The sequence below is a fragment of the Podarcis melisellensis genome (genome assembly GCF_964234715.1).
Source record: "Podarcis melisellensis genome assembly, chromosome: 7".
NCBI classification, from domain to species: Eukaryota; Metazoa; Chordata; class Lepidosauria; order Squamata; family Lacertidae; genus Podarcis; species Podarcis melisellensis.
The window spans coordinates 84,019,399-84,045,120 of record NC_138539.1 but is presented as its reverse complement, the minus strand read 5'-3'; the positions used below and the strand labels follow the sequence as shown (position 1 = coordinate 84,045,120).

Below are 25,722 nucleotides of genomic sequence, written 5' to 3'. Positions count from 1 at the left end.
TGTACTTAACCTGAAACTGTTCTTAACCTGAAGCACCACTTTAGCTAACAGGGCCTCCTGCTGCCACCGCGCCACCAGAGCACGATTTCTGTTCTCATCCTGAAGCAAAGTTCTTAACCTGAAGCACTATTTCTGGGTTAGCGGAGTCTGTAACCTGAAGCGTCTGTAACCTGAGGTACCACTGTATTTCTGTTGATGCAGCCTAGAATAGCATAAGCTTTTTTTGCTGCTGCACCACACTGTTGACTCATGTTACGCTTGTGGTTCACCAAAACCCCTAGATCCTTTTCAAATGCATCACTGGTAAGCCAGGTGGCCCCCATTGATAGGGTTGCCATACTGTTCTACAACAATACCGATACAGAGAAGGGTAGAAAGAAGCTATTTGGTAAGAGAAAACCTGCAGAAATAACTCTGCCAATGAAGGTTGCTATCAAGCAGTGTGGAAAGAGGATGGTCTGCTAGGATGGTCAAGTCTGTGGCCAGAGACACTACTGAAGGCCAGCTCTTCTTCCCCCCAAAACTGGGGTTGGCATCAGATTGATGGTGGACTGGGTGAAGTCCTCTGGCTTATAATTCTTGAAGCTTCTCAAATTTGCTATGCTGATCTCTTGAGGCTACATGAAAGGATAACACAGAAGGGCTCTACTGATTTTTCTGAAGGAGAACGCTCTACCAATCTGAAAAGTAAGCCCCGCCCCCCGCCTCGCCAGCCATTCCCCAAATCGTCATGCTTTTCTCTGCATCCTCATTTTCTTTTTTCTCCCGCTCCCCCAGAGGTTTGCTGGAAAAGTTCCCTTTGGAATTTTTGTCTCGGGACTATATGATCAATGAAAGTGACAAGGCTGGTTCAAAATTGGCCTTGCTAGCATTCAAAATGGCAGTTTGGGTGCTGTATGGTGCCACTGTGTTTGTGCACAGACATTTGCACACGATGTGTGGACTAGAGACAAGGTGCATCTGCTCACTCACTTGGTGGTGCATTTATTTTCTGGAAGCTAAATCATGAAGTCTGGCAAAGGCTGTAGCAGTTTGCACCGATGCAACAGAAAATTAACGGCTGGGACAGTGTGATAACACCAGCTGCATGCAGGTGTTCAAACTCATGCATTGACTCAATGCATGATGTGGGAGTAGGACTGCCCCCACTAGCCCCCCCTGCTGTAGCACACCCAGTTTCCGTGTTGACATGGACATGTGCAAAAAAAGAGCCTTCACATGTATAGCTGCATGCATGAAGGCTTATGTGCAATCAGGAAACCCACAAAAACCAAGTTCCCCATTGTGTGGAGGCTTTTGCATGTATCACAGTACATGTGACACCTTTCTTAGCAGACAATAGGTAGGCTGGTGTAGCACACAGCTTTGAAAACAGGCCTACCTGTGGCCCGGCTCACATCCAATATTTAAAAAATACTTTCTGGAGTTGCAGAAAACGGAACATCTTTAGGTATTTGGTCAAAACTAGAAATTTGCCAAGCGTATTACTCTTGCAACAGCATAGCAAAGCCTTTGCATAAGACAGCCTCTTACTCCACCGTTACTTCATATTCCTCCACCTTCTGCGTTGTAAAATAGTGTGAAATATTTGAAAACATGCATGTACAGCTGAGGAATATATTAACATGTTGAAAAAAGCTTTTCAATTCCTTTCATTTTCTATCTCTGGTGTATAAAGCACAGAGTTTACATTTAGAAGTCACCGGTCTCTCTCATTATGCTAGTATTTTCAAGAATATGTTATTCAATGAAATGGAGTGAAATACAACTAAAACAAAAGTTCAGGATCTATTTTCCATTGCTATTGTGACCCTTGTGTGTTTGGCCTCATGTATCAGATATACGCTGAGCATGTGCAGGCATGCACACACTAATTTATCCATGCATCTATGCATACTTCTCCACCTGCGCATATACACATCACACATTCCCACCCATGCATACACACACATGCACATCTTGATCTCTCCCCACCCGATATCTTCTGCTGGACAGACTCAAGCTGTGCCCCCATCAATTGGTGCACAATTATGGTGCCAATGTCTACTGCCAGCCCACCCAAATGCAGACAGCACCCTGTTCCAGCTGCTGCCACTATGGTTTGCATTGCCACTAATGATGGCAAGCTGCTGGTGAGCTTGCCACTGGAGACACATGGCTCTGCTTGCAAACATCCCTTGCTGCCATCATAATACTCCTCTTCCTCTCTTTCCAGACCAAATGGATGGAGGTGAGGTAATGTGATGGTACAACAGTGGGGGCAAGTTGAGAAATGATTTGGTGGAGGAATGCAGTGTCTCTTCATCTTACCTTACCTTTCCCTTACCTTTCCCGCCCCGACCTGGCCACAGTGATCCATGCGACTGTCACCTCCCGGCTTGACGACTGTAATTCGCTCTACGCGGGGCTGCCCTTGAAACTGTCCCAGAAACTCCAGCGGGTGCAGAATGCTGCAGCGAAGCTCCTCACGGGGTCTCTGCCATGGGAACATATTCACCCAGTGCTTTTCAAGCTGCACTGGCTCCCGGTGGAGTATAGGGTCAGATTTAAGGTGCTGGCTTTGACCTTTAAAGCCCTTCACGGCCTAGGACCCTCGTACCTACGGAACTACCTCTCCCGGTATGCTCCATGGAGAGCCTCAAGGTCCATAAATAGCAACACCCTGGAGGTCCCGGGCCCTAAGGAAGTTTGATTAGCTTCAACCAGAGCCAGGGCCTTTTCAACACTGGCTCCGGCCTGGTGGAACGCTCTGCCTCATGAGACCAGGGCCCTGCGGGATCTGATTTCTTTCTGCAGGGCCTGTAAGACAGAGTTGTTCCGCCTGGCCTTTGGCTTGGAGCCAATTTGATTCCCTCCCCCTCTTTCTTTTTCCTTTCTTCTCCTGTGATGAGGCTGCATTTTAATAGTTTAATGTTTCAATATTTTAATTGTATTTTAATCTTGTATTTCCATTTCTGGTTGGGACGGGCCCATGTCAGCTTTGGCAAGTGGTCCACAGAACGATTAGTGAGTCCAGAGGCTTGGAGTCGGGGTCTTTGGCCAACCCCAAACCCAAAGAATTTGGGTCAGAGTCAGAGGTCTGGCAAAATGGTTGACTATGGCATAAGGGCCAACCTCTCTCAGACTGATGCCATGAGCCTGAGCTTTTCTGCGATATGTGTCCTTTACATATTTCTCATGTGTTTCTGTTTGAAAGTAAGATCCCCGAATCGGGGATAGAAAAGGGGAGCGCCTGTTTTACATTATGTTTTTATTTCCGTTATATGAGGGCATGCAGTTTTGTCAAGAACGATTGCCAAGTACGTGCAAATTCCCCCTTCCAACCCCTGAAAGAAGTCGTTCAAACAAAGGCCTAGAAGCAGTGTGTCCAAACTCACGTTCAAATTGTGTTTGTAGTCACTTCGCTCAGCTTTCGCAGTGCACCCAAGTAAATGGAAATTGCAGACGCCCTTATGATGCTTTTGTGCAATCATATGCACTAGGACAGCTCACATGCACACAAACAGGAAAAAAAACATTTTCTGGTTTGTCGTCTGCCTTTGCGCCCTCCATTTCTGGGAATCAGCAAAGAAGGTAAAATTTTGTTCAGGCCAGTAAAATGCTTCCGATACCCAATCACTAGCTCTTCTGGAGCACGGACAAAATGAAGCACCTTCGTTATGCAAGTTTCCCTAATGGGAAAACCATTAGATGTGCAAGGAAAATAATACTCTTCAAAGGTGGCTTGTGTCTGGATTGTTGTTATCATTGCTACCAAACGCCTTATACATGAACATTTCACTTTTTCATGCAGATGTCTTTAAAGCCTGGTTTTGTCTATGATGGAAAACTTCTTAATAGCCCTCTGTCCTAAGCATCCTTAAAAAGAATCAAGTCACATTGAACGCAGCAGGACTTACTTCTGAGTCAATATGCTTGGGAGTGTGTTGCAATTTTTCTTTTCATCGCCTTTCATGATCAAAAACTTCCTAAGGTCTTTACCAAAAATGCTGTGAAAGTGTTCATAATGTAATAGATCTGTAAGATTTCTAGCGTTACACAGTAGTCCTGCAAACAGAATGACTTAAATCTTGAGGCAATTCAATCGTTTGCTTGATTTTATTTAGAATGTGTCCAACACAATTCTCCATTTGGGTTCCACATTTCAAACTCACCCTTTGTATTCTTAGGAACATTATATGAAGTCTTAAAAACTTGTTTGATAGAAGAGGGAATGTGAATTCTTAGTGACCCTGCTGGACATTTATATGTTAACTGATTCTCTCTGACATGGGACTCAAAAGTACTTATCTATTATGTTGGGTGGGTAGGGAAATCCAGGCATACAAATAGTCACAGAAATGCCTTAGGTCTTAAAAATCGGACTTTGCTTTTGTACTTAGACCATCATTTCGAACCTAATACCATACACTTAAGCTTAACTCTTCTGCATTTTGTCTAACTTTTTTGTTCAACCGTTGCAGAAGCAGACAGGAAAATACACTGTTCCAAAAGTACCTTGTCCTATTGGGAAGAGGAAAACCATTTGGCTCCTCACAGCCCCTTGACTTGGGTTCATCTGGTGTCAAAGCACATTGGTTTTATTGGTGAACAACAGCACACCACAATATCACCATAGCTAGCACATTTTGACCAACTGGGTGCTTTTCCTTTTTTTTTTTTTAACACTAGAGCGTCTGTCTTTGCTAGAATTTGTTTTTTTCTTCTTTTTTATGAACCAAAGGTCATATTACAGAGCACAAATGAGGTCTAAAATTTAGCCACAGCAGACCACAGCTCCACAGGAAAAAAAAACCAAAAAACACATCTTCAAGTTAGGTTGACCTGCTTGGAAACATAGATTTAAAAACAGCACAGCAAACATGGATCTGCAATGCACTGCTTCTTTGTTTAAATATTAACTGCTTCGTTTTACATGGAAATGAACTAAGCAACGATGGATGGAATTTCCAGAACCGCCCGGTTGGTGTTGCTGTGCCATGGGGGGGCGGGGGGGGGGGAGAAGCAGGCGACAAGTGTGGCTCAGATGGAAGAAGAGGGCGGGGTGGGGAAGGGGGCAAGTGATACAATCTCAACATCTGCGCTAAAGTGACTTGTTAATGATCAACCGATCATTCGCCAGTTTCAAAATATAATCTTATACAACATTTCCCCTCCCTCCCTCCCTCTGTAAACAGATCTGTTCATAAATAATTTGGACGTCTCCATGACATTCATGATATCTAACAGAAGCTGAAGTAGAAAAAGGATGGATGTGGTATACAGCATTGAGGAAATGTCAAAGAGTACTTCATCGATGTCGTGTTGTTTTGTTTAGCGTCTGACGAGCGGGTTGCACACAGCATCAGCCATCGGACACAGGGGGGGTCACCCACCCGTATTTTTCATGGGTCTTCACCAAGCTCTTAAATGTTGCTTCGGCTTCCTTGCGGCTGAAGGATTTTTTTGATTTCCCAGCTTTTCTGCAGATGCGTCCCTGTGTAAAAGAAAAGAAGGGGGGGGGAGAGAAGGTGTGTTCAGCACCCCAATGCAGATGCAAGCATTAAATAAATCCCTCCTAGCAATACGAATTCACCAGCCCTCTTCAGTAAGAACATGGGCTCTCACAGATGTGTGGGTCAAGCTTCCTTCCTGAATGGCAATGCATGAGTTGGCCACAACTCCAGCTAAGGCATGACTGATACAGTGGTGCCTCGCAAGACGAAAAGAATCCGTTCCGCGAGTCTCTTCGTCTTGTGGTTTTTCGTCTTGCGAAGCAACCCTATTAGCGGCTTAGCGCTATTAGCGGCTTAGCGGATCAGCTGTTAAGCGGCTTAGCGGATCAGCTGTTAAGCGGCTTAGCGGATCCGCTGTTAAGCGGCTTAGCGGATCAGCTGTTAAGCGACTTAGCGGCTTGGGAAAAAGGGGGGGGGAGGAAAAAAACCCGCAGGAACTTGCAAGACATTTTCGTCTTGCGAAGCAAGCCCATAGGAAATTCGTTTTGCGAAGCACCTCCAAAATGGAAAACCCTTTCGTCTAGCGGCTTTTCCGTCTTGCGAGGCATTCGTCTTGCGGGGCACCACTGTACAAGTTTCTTATGTGCACAGGAGACGATTACAGATTGATCAGAGTTTGCGTCCTCATGGAAGTAGTCCTGACACGTACCGTATTTTTCGCTCTATAGGACGCACCGGACCATAGGAGGGGGAGAACAGGGAAATTTGTTTTTCTTGTTCTCCCCCTGTAAAACAAGGAGTTCCCGCTGCGCTCTGGAGGCTCCAGGCAGCTACCTTGGAAGCCTGGAGAGCGAGAGGGGTCGGTGCGTACTGACTCCTCTCGCTCTCCAGCCTTCAGTGAAGGCAACCTGAAGCCTCTGGAGCACGGCAGGAGTTCCCTCTGGGCTCCGGAGGCTTCAGGTTCCTTTTGACCTGCTCTCTGGGGCTGGCGGGGGGAAGCACTGCTTTCTTCACCCCACTGCCCTGCAGAGGCTTTGCGCAGCTAACCCCAAGCTAGAAGAGCGAGACAGAGCGCTCCGCAGCACTCCGTCTCCCTGTTCTGGCTTTGGGCTTAGCCGCGCAGCCTGCATTCGCTCTATAGGACGCACACACATTTACCCTTAATTTTTGGAGGGGGAAAAGTGTGTCCTATAGAGCGAAAAATACGGTACATCTGTATGCATCTAGACTGAGTTTCATCCCTTGTTGCTTAGGGGGCATGGCTGGTGTGCACACCAGCATCTAGGGAATGGGACTATAGGCAGGCACATTCCAGACAGACCCTTCACACAATCGGTACCTATGGGTACCTGATGCCTGAGCTGGACTATGGTGCTCCTAAGTATTTATGTACCTTCGAGGTCAAAGCCAGGTTTGGATAATCAACCAAGACCTGGCCCACTGCTATTGTTATAGATGAGCGAAGCATCACATTAAAGCACAGAATAGGCAAACTTTTTAAAAAGTGGATTTTGCCCCTTAAAAATAGTTACCGTATTTTTTGCTCTATAAGACTCACTTTTTCCCTCCTAAAAAGTAAGGGGAAATGTGTGTACCTCTTATGGAGCAAATGCAGGCTGTGCGGCTATCCCAGAAGCCAGAACAGCAGGAGGGATTGCTGCTTTCACTGCACAGTGATCCCTCTTGCTGTTCTGGCTTCTGAGATTCAGAATATTTTTTTTCTTGTTTTCCTCCTCCAAAAACTAGGTGCGTCTTGTGGTCTGGTGCGTCTTATAGAGCGAAAAATACGGTAATTCTGCCAAACAAAAAAACAACAATCCTTGTAAATGCAGACTCCAATTTAGCTTTGAAGGATTTCAAGCAGCCTTCCATATTCCTAAAACAAGGACTTTTTTTGTTGTCAAGCTGTAGGGAAGTCTACAGCAGGCACCCCCAAACTCAGCCCTCCAGCTGTTTTGGGACTACAATTCCCATCATCCCTGACCATTGGTCTTGTTAGCTAGGGATGATGGGAGTTGTAGTCCCAAAACAGCTGGAGGGCTGAGTTTGGGGGTGCCTGGTCTAGAGAGAGGACCCCCCCTCTGCATAACAGAACATGGCAATGACATAATATACTTTTTGCAACCTGAGTATGAGTATCAGAAGAAGACTGTGCCATGTAATACGGGAGAAGCAGCAAACGTGTATTATTCCAGGTTTATGTATCAGGAATCGGATACATATATATCAGTATCCCCACACAGAAAATGAAACCAAAGCCACCATTCATAAATTGCTTAGTTGTGTGTTTTCTTGGACACAAACAGTAGCACTCACAAATTAAAACGTAGTATGTAAGGTCGCCCTAAGCAGCCATTTTTTATCTCACAAATGAATATTTTTTTATTTATTATTGATAAACAAAAAACAAGGGGCATTTCTCATTTTACTTCCAGGCTGAAATATTTTGCAGAAGACCCCCGTTCTTCCAATATATTTCCAAACTATGTAGGTGAAATTTGGCTAAAGATTTTGAAGCCCTGACGAATGTACAATTCCCCCCTCCCATTCTCCCCCAGTAACGAGAAATGAAATAGAAATGTTAGGGGAAATTGAAATATATGTGACAGTTTTTGTCTTACCAATTCTAGACATGCACTCATTACTTTAAGATCATAAAATGAATTATAAAAATGTGAGAAAAGCCTGCAGCCTCAGACCTTGACCCCTCAAATCCAGCTTCCTGTTCCCACAGTGATGAGCCAAGTACCTTTGAGAAGCCCCAGAGTAGGCGCTAAGCATGTCAACAGTTTCCCCATTTTGACAGGGTAAAGTGCAGCTGAACAAAAATTTTAAAATCCTGTCTTAAAAGCATTTTCTCTAAAGGAGAAAACAGTTCATTTTTTAATTTTTTATTTAATCCTCAAGTCCATTTCCCCCCCACTGAAAAAATAAAAAACTGTTTCAACTCCTCCTCCAATTTTCCTTAGGCCTGCACATCTGTATTCCTATATTTCCTTTTGCCCTGCCCCCATCCATCCAATCATATTTTTCGCTCCATAAGACACACCTGACCATAAGACACACCTAGTTTTTAGAGGAGGAAAACAAGAAAAAAAATATTCTGAATGAAACAGTGGATGTATGGTTTTTGTGGTTCATGCTGTGGCCCAGACATGTAATTTGACGGTGAGTTTGGGGTAGCTCAATGCAAAAAATCCTGGGGATCCATGTGGATCCGTGCTTTGTAACCACACTTTTGCAACAGTGGATGCGTGGTTTTTTTGGTACAGGCTGTAGCCATGGACATGCTATGTGATCTGATGGTGAATTTGGGGTGACCCACCCAATGCAAAAATCCTGAGGATCCATAGGCTTTTAGCTCCCCCCTCCCAGGCAGCCTCCTTTATTGCTAGCGTCCCTTATCTCTCTCTCAGATCGCTTGCCAACCAGCTGCTTCCTTTCAACACTCCCTTCCCTCTTGTTTGCCTTAGTGTCTTTTCCTTAGCTGGAGCAGTTTTTTGCTCCTCCTTTTCTTCTAATTTCTCCCCTCATTGCTTTAGTCTTCCTGTCTCCTCTCCTTGCAAGTTCGCTGTCTTTACCTCCCTCCTCCCAGGCAGCCTCCTTTATTGCTAGCGTCCCTGATCTCCCTCCCTGATCTCTTGCCCATTAGTGGCTTTGTTTCAACACCCACTTCCCTCTTTCGAAAAAAGAAAAAAGCACAATCTGCTTTTCGCCCCTGGGCAATTCAGCTCCAGGGACCACGCATTCGCTCCATAAGATGCACAGACATTTCCCCTTACTTTTTAGGAAGAAAAGGGTGCGTTTTATGGAGCAAAAAATACAGTGTATCTTGGTTCTGCCCATGGAGGGGAACAACCTCCTTCCTAACCTAACTCCTGCGAGAAGCTAAAGGGAACCAGGCAGAGGGCCTTCTCGGTGGTGGCACCCGCCCTGTGGAACGCCCTTCCATCAGATGTCAAGGAAATAAACAACTACTCGACTTTTAGAAGACATCTGAAGGCAGCCCTGTTTAGGGAATTTTTCAATGTCTGATGTTTTATTGCTTTATTATTATTATTATTATTATTATTATTATTATTATTATTATTCTGTTGGGAGCTGCCCAGAGTGGCTTGGGAAACTCAGCCAGACGGGCGGGGTATAAACAAATAAATAATAATTATTACAGTCTGGGTGGTGAAAGTGTTAGAAGACAATCACCTCTTTTGCCCTCTCCTCACTTGAAGGTGGATCCCAGTTCAAGGGGGAAAGGAGGCAGCTTCAATTATTGCGCTGCCTTCCTCACGCTTTGGGCTTGAAAATAGTCAAATGGAAGATGCTGTGATGTGAACATTAAAAAATAACAACCGTAGCAGCCCAAAAGCTCTCATTCTGGTAGGGGAGAATTTTGGACATTAGAAAAGAACTCAGTGAGTTCACCATTCCATCCCCCTGCAGGCATATGGGTTTTTTTTTTAAAAAAAATATTTTTTATCCTCCACTAAATGGGAGACTTAATGTAAAAGGCTGCCCACATTTGGAGAGATGCCTGAAGAGGCTTTTGTCCTTTGCATCTCCTTTGCCTCAACAGGCAAACTAAGGGCACACTCCTAACTGCATCCTCTGTGATGTGCAAACTCAGTCGATTATACTGGTGTGCTGTTTTTCAGGGGAAGTTTGTTGCTTTTGTTTTTTCATCTTTATTTTCGATCGTGCAATTTATGTGGAAATGGTTCAGTTTGGTTGTGCATTTTTTGGTGTTTTGTTTATTGTTTCTGAATACTTTTGCTATGCTGTTTTCTCTGTGTTTGAGGATGGTTTGAACTGTGGAAAGGTGGCAAGCGGACAAAATTATGCATGTATATATGTGGGAGGCGCTGTGGGTTAAACCATTATTGCATTTGCGAGCTCAGGAGCATCATCTTGGAATCAAAGTGGCCACAACTTTATTGAGCACAGATGCAAGTAGGCTTTCACATAGGCGCTGTAGGTTAAACCACAGAGCCTAGGACTTGCCGGTCAGAAGGTCGGCGGTTCGAATCCCTGCGACGGGGTGAGCTCCCATTGCTCAGTCTCTGCTCCTGCCATCCTAGCAGTTCGAAAGCACGTCAAAGTGCAAGTAGATAAATAAACTCCGGTGGGAAGGTAAATGGCGTTTCCGTGCGCTCCTCTGGTTCGCCAGAAGCGGCTTAGTCATGCTGGCCACATGACCCGGACGCTGCACACCGGCTCCCTTGGCCAATAAAGCGAGATGAGCACCGCAACCCCAGAGTCGTTCACGACTGGACCTAATGGTCAGGGGTCCCTTTACTTTACCTTATGTGTAAGTCCTCAACCCTTGAAATGCATAAGTGTTACTGCCCCGTCCCGGCTTAGCCATGCTGGCATCCACTCTGTAAATTCCTGCCCCCAAACCCCTGCCAGGTTGCAAAAATTCAAGGCCATCTAAAGCTACAACACTCTGTTCACTTTCTTTTGATTAAGTCCCACTGAAAGAGACTTGGGACGAAATCCTATACAGTGGTACCTCAGGTTAAGAACTTAATTCGTTCTGGAGGTCCGTTCTTAACCTGAAACTGTTCTTAACCTGAGGTACCACTTTAGCTAATGGGGCCTCCCGCTGCTGCCGTGCGATTTCTGTTCTCATCCTGAAGCAAAGTTCTTAACCCAGGGTACTATTTCTGGGTTAGTGGAGTCTGTAACCTGAAGTGTCTGTAACTTGAAGCGTCTGTAACCTGAGATACCACTGTATTTAAAATATACTAGCTGACTGGCTGTACCGCTGCCATGTAAAATATGCCAGCAGGACACCCCATATACCGTATTTTTCGCTCTATAACACGCCCCCGACCATAACACGAACCTAGTTTTTGGAGGAGGAAAACAAGAAAAAAAATATTCTAAATGAAACAGTGGGTGTATGATTTTTGTGGTTCATGCTGTGGCCACAGACATGTGATCTGACAGTGAGTTTGGAGTAGCCCAATGCAAAAATCCTGAAGATCCATGTGGATCCATGCTTTGTAACCACGTTTTTGCACCACCACCCCAGGCAACAGTGGGTGTGTGATTTTTTGGTGCAAGATGTGGCCATGGACATGCTATGTGATCTGATGGTGAATTTGGGGTGACCCAGTGCAGAAATCCTGAGGATCCATGTGGATCCGTGCTTTGTAACCACGTTTTAAGTGGAGGGAAGGAAAAGCACTCAAGGGACAAGGAGCATGCGTGGGGTGGGTGGAGAAGGATGCTGTTAATAATGCAGAAGAGGGGTATAAGAGGAGAAGGTGCCTCTCCTCTCCCACTTTGCTCCTTTAAAGCAAGCAGGCTCTGCTTTTCTCCCTCCTCCCCACTCACCCCTGGCTTAGCGAGCTGAAAAACTTTGCTGCTATGTAGCGAGCTGAGTGGGGAGGAGAGAGAGACAGAGAGCCTGCTTGCTTTAAAGGAACCAACCGGACAGGAGCTGCTTACACTCGTGTAAGCGGCTCCTCTCCTCTCCCGCTTTGCTCCTTTAAAGCAAGCAGGCTCTCTCCTCCCCACTCAGCGGCTCTTCTCCCGCTTTGCTGTTTCAAAGCGAGCCACGGAGGAGGGAAGGAAGGGGAACCATGGATCCTCTGCTCACGACTGCAGCAGATCCCCCCTGCCACCCGTAGGCATTCCCTCCATAACACGCACAGATATTTCCCCTTACTTTCTGGGAGAAAAAAAGTGAGTGTTATGGTGCAATAAATACGGTATGTCATAGGTACCTATTCACCAAGAGGCCATTGTAGAGGTGGTATTTGGGGAGGGGGGGTGTAAGTTGCTGAGGAGACAGCATATCCGGCCTCTACCGAGTGTGCTGCAGTCGTTGCTGCGACCACGGCAGTGGCAGAAGTGACGGGCGATGAATTCCTTGAAGGGCTGATCTGCTGTCTCTGTGGATCCTGCCACCTGAGGCAGTCACCTCACCTTGCCTCATGCGCGGAGTGAGCCCTTCGATCCAGTGGCCAGGCCCCCATTCATGGTGCAACTCTGCACCACCTCCACACCCGGCGGAAGGAATTTCTCTCCCTTTAACCTCAATTGGTACAACTCAGCAGCCAATCGCAGTACACCACCAAGGATCAAAACACAGGAGAGCCATAATAACTTTAGCTAGCAGTGCAGTGCAAGATGGGGCGGCATCTCCTTAGCAGGGCGTTGTGCTTCCTTGAGGATCACTTTGGAAGAGAGCACATTGCGCAAGGCCTCTTCTCTCTGCAGCTTGAGCACACAGCTGGACCTTCACTTTCTAAGATCATGACAAGTATTCTGGCCACAAAAACACCAATACAGTGGTACCTCAGGTTAAGAACCTAATTCGTTCTGGAGGTCCATTCTTAACCTGAAACTGTTCTTAACTTGAGGTACCACTTTAGCTAATGGGGCCTCCTGCTGCCGCCGCACGATTTCTGTTCTCACCCCAAAGCAAAGTTCTTAACCTGAGGTACTATTTCTGGGTTAGAGGAGTATGTAACCTGAAGCGTATGTAACCTGAAGCGTATGTAACCCGAGGTAGCACTGTATTTTATTCTTTGGTAGATTTACAAAAAGAAAAACACATGCCAATAAATAAATTTGTACCGTGCTCTATTCCAGTCATTCTCAAAAGGTGTGGCAGGAAGATTCAAGGACAATCAAAGGACCACTTCAGTATAGCATAGTATCTATCTATATCTATCTGTCTATCTATCTATCTATCTATCTATCTATCTATCTATCTATCTATCTATCTATCATCTATCTATCATCTATCTATCATCTTTATCTATCTATCATCTAATCTATCTTATCTATCTTTCTACCTACCATCTATCTCTACACACACACACACACACACACACACACAATAAGTAAATAAGTAAGTAAATAAATAAATAAATAAATAAATAAATAAATTGCAGAATATGGATAGATATATTTTCAAAAAAATTCTGACAAGTATGAAAGATCATGAAAGAGAAAGGCTTTTGTGTGCTAACAAGGATATGAGAGGTTTTTTTATTTCAAATTAGACATGATATAAATGAGAATGGCCAGCAAAAGCAATCTCTCGCCTCTCACTGAGTTTATATGGTGCATATATAAGAGGCTTGCTTATAATTCTGTTTTGAGAAGGATTCATGTTCTTATGTAGCTGCATTATTTTATAATAGGACCCATGTTCCTATTATAAAGTAGCTGTGTTCTATGGGATACATCAAGCGCACCCAGGAGTTGTTTTCTTTTTGTTTTCCAATGTTTTCTCGGTGTGGTGAGAGCAAATTTTTATTCTGAAAGTGCGGCCCGTAGAAAACAAGTTTGAGGACGACTGGTCTACTCCAGAAGCGGGGGCTGCCAAGGCAAAACACCCCACACAGGTGAGCAAGAAATGGGGGGGACTCTTGCGACAAAGTATGCCCACTGCAGGTTCTTCTCAACCCTACTTTCTGTTCTGCATGTGAATACTGTGTCTTGTGTCTTGAGCTGCATCGCTCCAACCCTCTTGTCCCAAAAGTAGCAAGGAATAGAAATGGCATTCATCCCCACATGCAGAGATTCACAAAGAAGAAACCCCATGTTTTAACATGGGTGGGGCAGACAGATGAACACCATATGTGATGGATAAATCACATGTCGTTTGCTCCCGGCTGCTAATCTGACCATCACAATAACTTCCCTTACGTTTCGTATGGTTTCCGTTAAGCAAATAACAGGTCCCTGGCTGCTGTTGTACGCAGATATATTAATAACCAGTGCTTTAACAAGAGCAAGACCAATACTAAGCACATCTCTGAAATACATTCCATTTTCCCCACCACATTATTTGCTGGGAAATAGTTGCAATGGAGCGAAGGCTTACCAGGGTTTACTCTGGCTTTGTCAAAACCACGTCTGTCGTTTAATAGATAAACACGGAAACTGGCAACGGGAAAATTTTGTTTTGAAGCTTGAGGTCAGAGGCGGAATTAAGAAATCTGCGGTGCCTGCTGGTAAGTCTGCATTGTTGCCATTCAAACAGACAATAAACCACCCCTGATTACACGGATCGGAAAGCAACACATTAGCAACTGGGTTTGTTTGTTTGTTTTTTTGCTTTAAAAAAAGGGGGGTATTATGAAAACTTTTTTTAGAAAAAGAAAATAACTAAAAGTGTTTCTATTCTTCCTTCCTATCCTCGGCACCTAAAATGCAATTAAATCAAGCCAAATAGCAAATCAGGACTTGGACAGGCACTTTGCTGGTAGGAATTAGTGGGCAAGTCAGATATAATAATAATAATAATAATAATAATAATAATAATAATAATAATAATAATAATAAAATTATTTATACCCCGCCAATCTGGCTGAGTTTCCCCAGCCACTCTGGGCGGCTCCCAATCAAGTGTTAAAAACAGTACAGCGTTACATATTAAAAAAATCCCTGAACAGGGCTGCCTTAAGATGTCTTCTGAATGTCAGGTAATTGTTTATCTCTTTGACATCTGATGGGAGGGCGTTCCACAGGGCGGGCGCCACCACCGAGAAGGCCCTCTGCCTGGTTCCCTGTAGCCTCACTTCTCACAATGAGGGAACTGCCAGACGGCCCTCAGCGCTGGACCTCAGTGTCCGGGCTGAACGATGGGGGTGGAGACACTCCTTCAGGTATACAGGACTCAGTTTCCACAATCAGAAGAGTCATGTGGCAAAGAAGCTCTTGGACTGCAATGCTTCAGTGAGAACGTATGGGTTGCATGTTTGAAAGCTCCCCCATTTAAAAAGACAGACCAAACCTTTCTCTGGAATCTGTTAATAAAGTAAGCCCAGTCTCTGACTAGATAACAATCAAGGGAGCAATGAATGAATGAAGGAATGAATGGGGAGAAACCTGGATGTGCAAACCCTTTCACAAATCATGTCCACTATTAGCTGTGTGAAGCAAGCGTCTTCACATGGTACAGAAACTCTGGACGCAACCTGCTTTTCCTCTTGCAAAGTTCTTGCACAACCCTCTTGCATATGCACAACAAACTGTTCCACAGTGCAGAAGGAATTCTCTGGATTGCAAAGACTTTATCCTAGCCTTCTTTAATGTGCTGGTTTCCTCCCTTCCTTCACACTTTATGTAAGTTGTTTGCTTCCGGCGTCCAGGGCTACTGGATGATAGAATTTGTTTGTGCCCAACTGAGCCATTGGAAAAATATAGTGGTTTGTTTGCACCCTGCTGATAGGAGAAGATAGTATTTTGCATCCAGCTGAGCAACCAAGGAAGCAGGATCTTCTTCGCAGAAGTTTGAGTCTATTAAATTTTATATCTGTGAAATCTGCAAAGTGGATTTTGCATTATATAATTTATGTCGGAGAATATGAATGGGATTTTCTGCATACATTTCACAGTTAAGAGCAAACACTTGGAGACTGTTCTGTTATTAAGCAATTTATAAACATGCGGGAAAAATAAACAATGAAATAAATTTCACATAAAAGAAAAGGACAAATGAAGCTTAGAAATAAAATATCAAATTTCCCTATTTTTCCTAGTCCGGCTTCATTCTATAGAATAACCTTTGCTTCTTGGGGATTTATCTTTTAAGCCTACTGTTATGAATGCTGGCCAAGTATGTCTCTGTTTTGGATATCTGCTATGGATCAAATTGTTCGCTAATGACCCAAGATGCTCAATGAATGGCTTTTTAGGGCAGGATTGGGGAAACTCCCATGCAGTCCCCATAATCCCTGACCATTGGCCATGCAGGCTGGAACCAGTGGGAGTCCAACATTTTGAGAACCACAAGTTCCCCATCCAGCCCTGCTTTATTGGAGAATGGTGTGGAATGTAAACAGGCCGTCTTCAGCATGCACCATCGGGGTGCAAAGATCCGCCCAGCGCCCCCAATTAACTTTTATTGAGCTTTTGGGGGGGAAGCCAAAGTTATCGACCTTTTTTTTTTAGGGGGAAATCGCTCACTTGTAAGAACAACGCAACGGATAAAACTGCTTTTGCTTCCTGGCTCGTCAGGAATATTTGACGAGTATTTGAGTAACAGAGCAAGGGGGGCGGAGACTTTCGCTCCATTGCTTTTCACTGCCGCCAATCAAGAGGTATACATCTAGTGCCCCCCAGAATTCGGCGCCTGGATGCCCTGCACCCCTGGATAAAGACGGCCCTGAATGTGAAACCCATCTGAATGTTCAGGAGGTGATACATCATCTGCTCTCACAGGGGGACCCAGATTGAAGCAGACAGACTGAAGTAGTTAGTGAGTTGAAGAATGGAAGGAATATTTAGGGTTGCAAATATCTCTTTCTGGGGGTAGTGGATATAACTCGCAGCCTAAAGTTGGCCTATGTTATTTGCCTCCACCTATGTTCAAGTTTGTCTATGTATGTAAAAAAACCAGATGCGTTACAAGCCTGCCACTAGTTTGGGTGATCTTCCAGAAGAAGCCAACCATTGCTCTTGAAGCAGCTCATCAATTAGGGAAACAGCAGCACCATATTCCAGCATGTATAATTTCACAGCAGTCCTAACTGGGTTTATTCTGGAAACAAACCCTACAGAGCTCTTGCTCCCTTGTTAAATGTGCTTAGGATTGCAGCATTAGTTTTATTAAAACAACAACACGTCAGTCAATCTCTTTTGAGTATTTTTGCAGCTTTATTCCGTATCTGCCCATAGCAGGGAACTGAAATCAGCTAAACGCGGATTGCAGATAAAAGTGAGTTTATGAAGGGCAGTGCATTTTAGCAGGGTGGGGAGAAGAAAGCTCTCATACTTGCCAAGGTCTGTCTCACCTGGTCACTCCTACTCATGGTCTTGATCAATTGCCCCACTTGTTTCTTTAACTGCTCAACCCCATTCTCCTTTCTCTTCAGCCCTGTTTCCTTTTTGCCGTTTATGCTCTCGTAACTCCAGGGCTGGACTTCCATGACATACTCAATAGGCGGCTAAAGGTAAAGGACCCCTGACAGTTAGGTCCAGTTGCAGACGACTCTGGGGTTGCGGCGCTCATCTAGCTTTACAGGCCGAGGGAACCGGCGTTTGTCCGCAGACAGTTTTCCCGGGTCATGTGGCCAGCATGACTAAGCCACTTCTGGCGCAACGGAACACCAAAATCAGAGCAACGCATGGAAACACTTTTTACCTTCACACTGGAGTGGTACCTATTTATCTACTTGCACTTTAGGCTTTCGAACTGCTAGGTTGAAAGGAGCTGGGACCGAGCAATGGGAGCTCACCCCGTCACGGGGATTCGAACCACCGACCTTCTGATCAGCAAGCCCAAGAGGCTCAGTGGTTTAGACCACAGCGCCACCTGCGACCCCAGTAGGCAGCTAGTGTTGTTGCATTTCTTTCACTATCTCCAACTCTACGATTATTATTTTACAAGTTCACTAACAACCAAGATAATTCTGCCTACGTCCATTTCCCAGGCTCACCAGGGGAAAGAGGAAAAGTTCAGATGCAACTTAGAGAGGTTCTTCTTTGGAATTTATAATGCGCCCACTAACACCATGACTTTTAGAAATGACTATCGAACGTGAATGAATTCATTATTATATTGACATCATTTTGCGCCACCATCATCATAGAATAAACAGATCAAAATTGCTGGTCCATCTCCATCTTTTTTTCCTCCTTTAAGCATACACAGGTAATAAATGGGAACACATTTGCTAGGAAATCAAAATTAAAATTTGGGTGAATAGAAATGCTTATCTGTGTGGATATCTATCTATAACAAGCAGTTCCAAAATCCTGTCAAACCAAGCCCTAGCAGGCCGTGTATAAGTGGGATCTTCTGGGATCAAAGCTACACAGCAAGATTACTTCCACGTTTCTGAATCTGGCACTGAGCAAGTGCACCCACCTCTTGGAATTAGTCGCGAGAGCAGGAGTGGCCCAAGATTTTTTGCCGCCGTAGGTAAGGTGCCCCGATGCCACCTCCCCCTGCAGATCTGGGTCCTCACCCCACTGCCTCCACCGATGCAACTGTGCTGCTGCCAGACCCATGGCCGTAACGGTACCCTCACCTGTGGCTGCAGCCGTGCTGCCACAAGGCAGCTGCAGTGGCAAGGCTGGCGGCATAAATGAAGTGCTGGCAGCAGGGCAACTTTGGGGGCAGGGGGCAGATTCACTGCCCAAATGGCTTCACCTTGCCAATGCATAGGTTGCCCCTGCCTGAGAGGCACAAGCCAAGAGACAAATTTTGTCCTACCAAGTTATTTTGGTCTTGTTTTCCTTTCTGTGCTCTGTACCAGGGGCAGCCAACTCCCAAGAGACTGTGATCTACTCACAGAGTTAAAAACTGGCAGTGATCTACTCCTTTTGGGGGGTTTCAGGTCAAAGTTGATGAGCTTTTTTTTTAGGAAGGAAAGCCTCATTTTTAGGGGTGCAGGGCACAGTTATTGAGCTTTTTTTAGGGGAGCCAAAGTTGTTGAGCATCTTTGGAGGGGAGCCAGCGATCTACCAATGATCTGCCACAGATGCCTAGTGATTTACGGGTAGATCACGACATACCTGTTGGACATGCCTGCTCTATACACACCATACACTACAGCACTCCTCCCAAGAATCTTGGGAACTGTGGTTTCACCCTCACAGAGCTACAGTTCCCAGTACCCTTAAACCAACATTTCTGTTTTTACCTAGTACTGTGGCTACATCCTCCTGACTTTATTGAGGGATATAATCCTGTATATTCAGCCTAATCCTATTCACGTTTACTCAGAAGTAAATCCCACTTTGCTCACATTATTGAGTGTGATGCAAGTGCACCCAGGGATATAAAAATCTGAAAATGCAGCATGTTGTCTCTTTGACACTAGCTAGGTTATAATTCTGGAAAAAACCGCAGCATCTTTTGCAATGGATTAGTTGTAGTTTCCGGTTCACACAACGTAGAGCGCATTGCAATAGTCCAAGCGAGAGATAACCAGAGCATGCACCACTCTGGCGAGACAGTCTGTGGGCAGATAGGGTCTCATCCTGCGTACCAGATCGAAAAAACCGCAGCATCTTTTGCAATGTGAAACAGCACATTGATTTTCTATCAATCAGCTTCTTACACAACCATTAAGTGATTCAAAACTCAGAACGGAAATTTCACAAATTTAAGGTCTTGTTCAACCCACAAATTAAGTAAAAGCAAACACAACGGTTTGTCCTGCGAGGAAGTGCACCAGCCATTTAAAAGAAATACATAGGTGAGCTGCTCCATCTCCTTGATAATTATAATTTTTCTTTCCCTTTTCTAAAGCGTTTTTTCCCTATCTCTACAATATCCCTTTACCCACAGTGACCAGAACTGCGCAAAGCATTCCAAACGTGATAGCACCACAGACTTGTATAATGGTATTATTATATTGGCAGTTTTATTTTTAATCCCTTCCCCAATGCTCCCTAACACGGAATTTGCTTTTTCAAAGCTGCCACAAAAAAAGGCGAGAAAGGCGCAGATACAATGGAAAGGACATGTTTCAAGAGTCAGCTTCAAAGCACCAGCTTAGCGATGGTTTTCTGACTGAGCAAATCCCCGCAACAGCCCAAAGCCCAACCAGTTTCACATAAGGAGAGTGACAATCAACAGGGGAACTACTGAATCATAACTTAAGGACAGAGCACATTCAGAACGCGAGAACAGGGGTCTCTGGATACATGCTCGTGATGTAAATAATGTGGGGATGTCCAGGGGTGCAGGAGAGGATATATTGTGAGATTATATCCTTATCCAACTTGTGTTAACAAGTTCCCAAAATATCAGCAGAGTAAAACATTCCCCTTTATTTTAAGTTTGCAACGGCAGCGTTTGCTCAGGCTCGCTTAAGCCTCTATAATAATCACTCTGGTAATTTCCCCTTTTAAATAGAAGACACGATACAGTCCTTTACAAAAGTATAAAAAGAGTTTACTCACATTCTGTTACTCTTACTCACAATCAGATCCCAGAAGGCAGACTTAAGCTTAGTGAAGTAATACACATTTGGATTCTATCTTATAAGAAGATAGTCCTTTTCTCCTCTCTTGGCTGGGAGCCAAGAGGGCATCTTTCACTCAGGAGAGATGTTGCTTGTTCGAAGATGAAGATGGCAGGGAGGCACGAGAGGGATGGCTGCCCCTGCCCTGTGCTTTTATCATTACCTGCACAGGTGAGGCCACACCCACCTCTAGTCACATGCAGAGGAAGTCTGTCCCAGCCCAGAGGGAAGCAGGAACTTTACCTGCTGGCTGGACAAACATCCCTCCCCATGTCCAAAAATGTACACTCTAGGAATGTTATAATTGACTGCTCCTGTGCTTCGCATCCCACAAATAAGTCTTGCTGATTGCAGAGCAATGGATTTATTACAACCATGAATTCCAAAAACCTTAAGGTTGTATGATACAGCCTCCTAGTTTGCAATATAAAGAAAAAACCTGTCCCCACTTTAACAGTTCCCATTTGTAATACTCTCAACTTACATTATTTATGTACGTATTTTTCGCCCCATAGGACGCACCGGCCCATAGGACGCACCAAGTTTTTTTGGGGGGGGAAATAAAGGGGGAAAAAATTATTTCCCCCCCAGGCGCTTGTGGGGCCGGCAGCGGGGAGAAGTGCTCTTCTCCCCGCCGCCCGCCTGCAGACCAGGTCCGGGGACAGCGGGAAGACGCGCTGCGCCTCCTAGCTGTCCCCAGAGCTTGCGGGGCTAGTGCCGGGGAGAAGCCTCCAAACCACATCGGAAGACAGTGGGATGGCGGCGTTCCGCCTCCCCGCTGTCCCCGACCTTGTGGGGCTGGCGCTGCGGATCTCCTGAAGCCTGGAGAGCGAGAGGGGTCGGTGCGCACCGACCCCTCTTGCTCTACAGGCTTCAGCGAAAGCCTGCATTCGCCCCATAGGACGCACACACATTTCCCCTTCATTTCTGGAGGGGAAAAAGTGCGCCCTATAGGGTGAAAAATACGGTATGTGGCAAAGTAAAGGCTCATTCACAACTTCCGTTTACTTCTGAATCGGAGCAAACATCAATTGGGTTTTCTGCGGACTGACGTTTGTTCAGATTCAACAGCAAACAGCGGAGTTTTCCCGGGAAAAGCGGAGGGACGGAAGAAAAACCTCTTGGAGCCGTGCCCAGAAATCATGGAACAAATGGAAGAAATCACAGAACCCAGAGACGTGTGAATCAGCCCTAAGTTCCATAACCACTTCCCCCTGTTAAATAGCAGCAACAAAAGTACTTGCAAGGAATGTGAACCATCTAGCAAACTTTAAATCTTGGATGTCTAAACGGTATTGGTGAGAGGGACATTGAGCACATGCGTGTGAATAAAGCTAAGTTAAGAGTTCTTTGGTAGGAAGAATGGGAAAGGTTGTGGAATGAAAGGATAAAATTTACAGCCTGTAATGCTTTGAAAGAGAATATGATGAAAATGATGTATAGATAGTGTGAAATTAGCTAAAATGTAGAAGACAAATAATAAATGTTGGAAATGTAAAGAAAAAGAAGGAACATTTTATCATATGTGGTGGGAATGTAAAAAAGTAAAGAACTTCTGGGAAATGATATATAATGAGATGAAAAAGATGTTGAAATATACATTTTTTTAAAAAACCAGAAGCATTTTTACTTGGAATTATAGGTCAGGACATTAATAGGCAAGATTTTAAATTGTTTTGATGTGCAACAACTGCGGCAAGAGTATTGTTAGCCCAGAAATGGAAACAAGAAGAAATTCCGACGAAAGAAGAATGGCAGACGAAATTAATGGACTATGCAGAATTGGACAAATGACAGGAAGGATTCGAAACCTGTGGGACCAGAGATTTACAGAAGATTGGAAGAAGTATATGAATTATTTGAAGAGCAACTGTAATCAACAAATTATGCTAGGAGTACAAGAAGTTTTGTAAGGAGAAATATACGAAGTGTTACAAAGTAGAAAAAGAAAGAAGATATTGGTTATGAGTTTAAAATATAATAGGGAAGATAAGAAATGCATGCTGAGACATTAGATTGGAAAATTTTCAGACAGGGTTGATGGAAGTCAAAAATTTGAATAAGATGTAAAAGTATGTTTAATTACTGTTGAAAATGATATGTTAAAAAAAACTAATAAAAATTATATTTTTTAAAAAAAGAGTTCTTTAGTAGGATCATGCTCGGTACTTGCTGCAAATTTTCATCACAAATCTGATTTTCTATTGCCATTAATCCTGTTCTGAGAATAACAGAATCAGAGAATTGTAGAGCTGGGTGGCATCACGAGAGTCATCTAGTCCAACCCCCCAGTAATGAAAGAATAATTTGCCCAATATGGGGCTCCAGCCCTTGAGATTAAGAGTCTCATGATCTACTGCAGAGCTATCTATGGTGATAAAACACACCTACTGGTGAATTCTCTCTTTGTTCATTCTTCTTCCTTTCATAGGCTAGATCAGGGGACACAAATATATATATATATATATATATATTCCCTGGGTATGGTAGGCCAATTGGTGTTATAGAAGGATAGAACATTTTTTATGTATGCTACAACAGCAGCAAGAATACTTATCGCAAAGTATTGGAAGACACAAGATTTACCCACCGTGGAAGAATGGCAGATGAAGGTTATAGACTATATGGGACTAGCAAAAATGACCGGCAGAATCCGAGACCAGGGAAAAGAGACGGCGGAAGAAGATTGGAAGAAATTTAAGGACTATCTTAAGAAACATTGCAAGATTATTGAATGTTAGAACGATGTTGATTTAGAAATTAAGGGGTTTTTAGCTGTAATGATTATGTAATTAAGATAAGAAAGATCAAAAATTAAACAGAAATTAGGGGAAGGATTTGCTGAATTGACTTAATTAGAGATTGGAATACAGAGAGGGGAGGTATGAGGAGGTCGGGAAAGTAAGTTATATGAATATAAGGGATTGAAATTATACTTGTTATTGTATTCGTTTTGTATGTATGTTTGTCTTATTGCTTTTTCTGTTTTTTTTTCTTTTTTTGTTTTTACTCTATATAATTTCTTGAAAACTTTAATAAATATCTTTAAAAAAAAAAAAAACAGGGGACACAAATATAGAGCCTACAGGCACCAGCATATAATACTTGGCAGTACCTCATATGGCACCCATAATAGGCCTCAGTAAAGGATCCCCTCAAAATTTGCAATGCATGAGAGACGGTATGTTCTTCCTGCTCAATTCCTGTTGTCACTGGCCCAGCCTTTGCAGCCGCCATGTTGTGTTATGCCCCACAAGAGCCATTTTGTGACTGGCACTCCTGACACTTTCTAGAGATTCAGACTGTGCCCACTGGCTCCCAAGGGATGGGTGACCCCTGGGGTAGACTGAGGTATACCTCACTGAAATCACCGAGTGGCCCCTTTAGTGGCAGTTAAATAGGTGGAAATGGCCGTCATTTTTATGATGGATGGTGTCTGTGGGTAGGCAATACTTGCATATCTACAAGAGGGCGCATTGCACCCCACTGGAGGATTGTGGTCAGTGAAGGTAGAGACACACATAGTCTGAGGGGAAAGGCTGGACGATGGATGGCGGCTAACAGATTGAGGTTGAATCGTGACAAGACTGAAGTACTGTTTTGGGGGGATAGGAGGTGGGCAGGTGTGGAGGACTCCCTGGTCCTGAATGGGGTAACACTGCCCCTGAAGGACCAGGTGCGCAGCCTGGGAGTCATTTTGGACTCACAGCTGTCCATGGAGGTGCAGGTCAATTCTGTGTCCAGGGCAGCTGTTTACCAGCTCCATCTGGTACGCAGGATGAGACCCTATCTGCCCACAGACTGTCTCGCCAGAGTGGTGCATGCTCTGGTTATCTCTCGCTTGGACTATTGCAATGCGCTCTACGTGGGGTGAACCGGAAACTACAACTAATCCAGAATGCGGCAGTTAGACTGGTGACTGGGAGCAGCTGCCGAGACCACATAACACCGGTCTTGAAAGACCTACATTGGCTCTCAGTACATTTCCGAGCACAATTCAAAGTGTTGGTGCTGACCTTTAAAGCCCTAAATGGCCTCGGTCCAGTATATCTGAAGGAGCATCTCCACCCCCATTGTTCAGCCCGGACACTGAGGTCCAGCGCCGAGGGCCTTCTGGCGGTTCCCTCACTGCGATAAGCCAAACTGCAGGGAACCAGGCAGAGGGCCTTCTCGGTAGTGGCGCCCACCCTGTGAAACGCTCTCCCACCAGATGGGAGAACAACTGCCACCAGACTTTTAGAAGACATCTGATGGCAGCCCTGTTTAGGGAAGCTTTCAATGTTTGACGCACTATTGTCTTTTAATATTTTGTTGGAAGCCACCCAGAGTGGCTGGGGAAACCCGGCCAGATGGGCGGGGTATAAATATTATTATTATTATTATTATTATTATTATTATTATTATTATTATTATTCACTTGTAGGGAAAAAAGGGGAAAGGGAGTACTTGCAGACAGTGCTGGTTTAATTTGCTCTCTGCCCCTTTATAGCTCCAACCACTGGGAATTAATTCAGCTCCTATCCACAAAGTCCCATTCTGGGTTCTTCTGTGTTAATCACACCAGAATGTGCTGGAAATGTGACTGACTTTTCAATTGAGAGATACGAAATATAAACTCTTAAGAGTTGTTTGGATAGGCTGGATGAATGTCTTAAATCCTTTCCCGAGCCCCAGAGATATGCATCACTTTATCCAAAAATTCTCAGCAGCATTTTCTTGACTTGCAGATGCTGAAAATGTTTCAATGGCTTTTCACCTGATAGGAATCATTTGGGAGATTAAAGTGGAAAAAGTATTTCTAGGTAAGAGTGCTTGTCTGTTCAGGCACTGATGCCAATCTCATTCAAACACCCCATTATAAAGTAAACGTAGGCTACATTCCCCCCCCCCAAATAAAAAGGTGGTTGATATTCAGCTGCTATTTAAGTTACAAAAGTCTGGTCTGAGGAGAAACTGGGTTCTTTTAAATACTATGGGACAGAACTGTAAAACCACACTTCTGATGGGCTTAATGGGTACATGACACCAGTCAAGCTTGCAAAAATATATCATTTGCCCGATAATAAGTGTTGGAAATGTAAAGAAAAGGAAGGTACATTCTTTCACCTTTGGTGGACGTGCCCAAGGATTAAGACTTTCTGGGAGATTATCTATAATGAATTGAAAAAGGTATTTAAATATACCTTCTTGAAGAAACCAGAGGCCTTTCTCCTGGGCATGGTCGGCCAATTGGTGCCAAAGAAGGATAGAACTTTCTTTATGTATGCTACAACAGCAGCAAGAATACTCATCGCAAAGTATTGGAAGACACAAGATCTACCCACCCTGGAAGAATGGCAGATGAA

The 25,722-nt window shown here is 44.3% G+C and overlaps 1 protein-coding gene across 1 annotated transcript in view; it reads right to left on the bottom strand.

The window, feature by feature from the left end:
- Nucleotides 1-4,084: 4,084 nt before the first annotated feature.
- UBE2QL1 (ubiquitin conjugating enzyme E2 QL1) overlaps nt 4,085-25,722 on the bottom strand; it is a 35,796-nt gene continuing 14,158 nt past the window's right edge. Inside the window, exon 2 of the mRNA XM_081917900.1 lies at nt 4,085-5,476. Coding sequence (XP_081774026.1) covers nt 5,345-5,476 — 132 coding nt within the window. The 3' untranslated portion in view covers nt 4,085-5,344. The remainder of the gene's footprint in view (nt 5,477-25,722) is intronic.